The 1,462-nt window shown below is 41.4% G+C and overlaps 1 protein-coding gene across 1 annotated transcript in view; it reads right to left on the reverse strand.

Moving 5' to 3' along the window:
• LOC106013944 (vacuolar protein sorting-associated protein 13A) overlaps positions 1–1,462 on the reverse strand; it is a gene marked incomplete at its 3' end in the record, with an annotated part of 50,148 nt that overhangs the window by 22,419 nt on the left and 26,267 nt on the right. Inside the window, 1 exon segment of the mRNA XM_035973651.1 lies at positions 229–353. Coding sequence (XP_035829544.1) covers positions 229–353 — 125 coding nt within the window.

The following is a 1,462-nucleotide window of genomic DNA, read 5'->3' on the forward strand; positions in this document are numbered from 1 at the left end:
TGACAAGATCTTTCGCTGTCTATAGCCGGGTACCCATTCCCACCTGGGTGAAGTGAGGAAAATTTGTGCAAAGTGCCTTTTCCAAGGACACAACGTCGGGCCCCTGACGGGATTCGAACCCACGACCTTACGGTTGCGAGTCCGAGAGCCTAACCACTAGGCCACCGACGACATGACACACATCGTAAAAACTTCCCAACTTCCGACAGGAGAAAGAGCGTCTGTCACCTGTCTTATCCTCCGTGCTGTTCTGCTCAAAGTCAAGGTCAATGACGTTGCTCTCGTCGCCCGTTGACGAACCAGCTCCTTGACTGCTCACTGCCACGTCCTTGAAGGCCGTGCGGCGGATCATCCTAGACAAACAGATAAGCGCGTTTTTTAAAAAAAGTTTTAGTAAGAGTTTTACGGCACTTGCAGCACAATAAGGCCATATAGGTGCTGAAGAATAGATGTGTTACAAGAGAGTAAATTTTAGTAAGAGTTTTACGGCATTTGCAACGCAATAAGATCATATAAGTGTCGAAGACTAGAGGTGTTACAAGAGAGTAACAAACACAAAAAAGAGGAGGGGAGATAAAGAAGATATATGTTTGATAGGAAAGAATTATTATTATTATTATTATTATTATTATTATTAATATTATCATCAGTACTATACAGTAGGCTTAACAATTCATTGGCCCTCAAGAAACGAGTAGACAGGTTGCGTCAAAGTAAACTCTTTCCAGTATTTCCGAAGGAATAATGACAATAATTTTGACGGAACAACAACAACAAATCCGACAGAAGAACAACAACAAATCCGATGAGAGAACGACAACAACAAATCCGAAACAACAAATCCGGCAACTGAAGAACGACAACAAATCCGACGACAGAAGCACGATAACAAATCCGACAAAAGAACGATAACAACAAATCTGTCAGAAGAACGATAACAAATCCGATGAGAAAACGACAACAACAAATCCGAAACAACAAATCCGGCGACAGAAGAACGACAACAAATCCGACGGAAGAACGACAACAAATCTGACAGAAGAACGACAACAACAAATTCGAAACAACAAATCAAACAGAAGAACAACAACAAATCTGACGGAAGAACGACAACAACAAATCCGACAGAAGAACGACAACAACAAATCCGACAGAAGAACGACAACAACAAATCCGACAGAAGAACGACAACAACAAATCCGACGGAAGAACAACAACAACAAATCCGACAGAAAAACGAGAACAATTCCGACAGAAAAACGATAACAACAAATCCGACGGAAGAACGACAACAATTCCGACAACAGAAGAACGACAACAAATCCGACGGAAGAACGACAACAAATCTGACAGAAGAACGACAACAACAAATTCGAAACAACAAATCAAACAGAAGAACAACAACAAATCTGACGGAAGAACGACAACAACAAATCCGACAGAAGAACGACAACAACAAATC

Source organism: Aplysia californica, unplaced genomic scaffold (assembly GCF_000002075.1).
Source record: "Aplysia californica isolate F4 #8 unplaced genomic scaffold, AplCal3.0 scaffold01587, whole genome shotgun sequence".
Lineage (NCBI taxonomy): Eukaryota > Metazoa > Mollusca > Gastropoda > Aplysiida > Aplysiidae > Aplysia > Aplysia californica.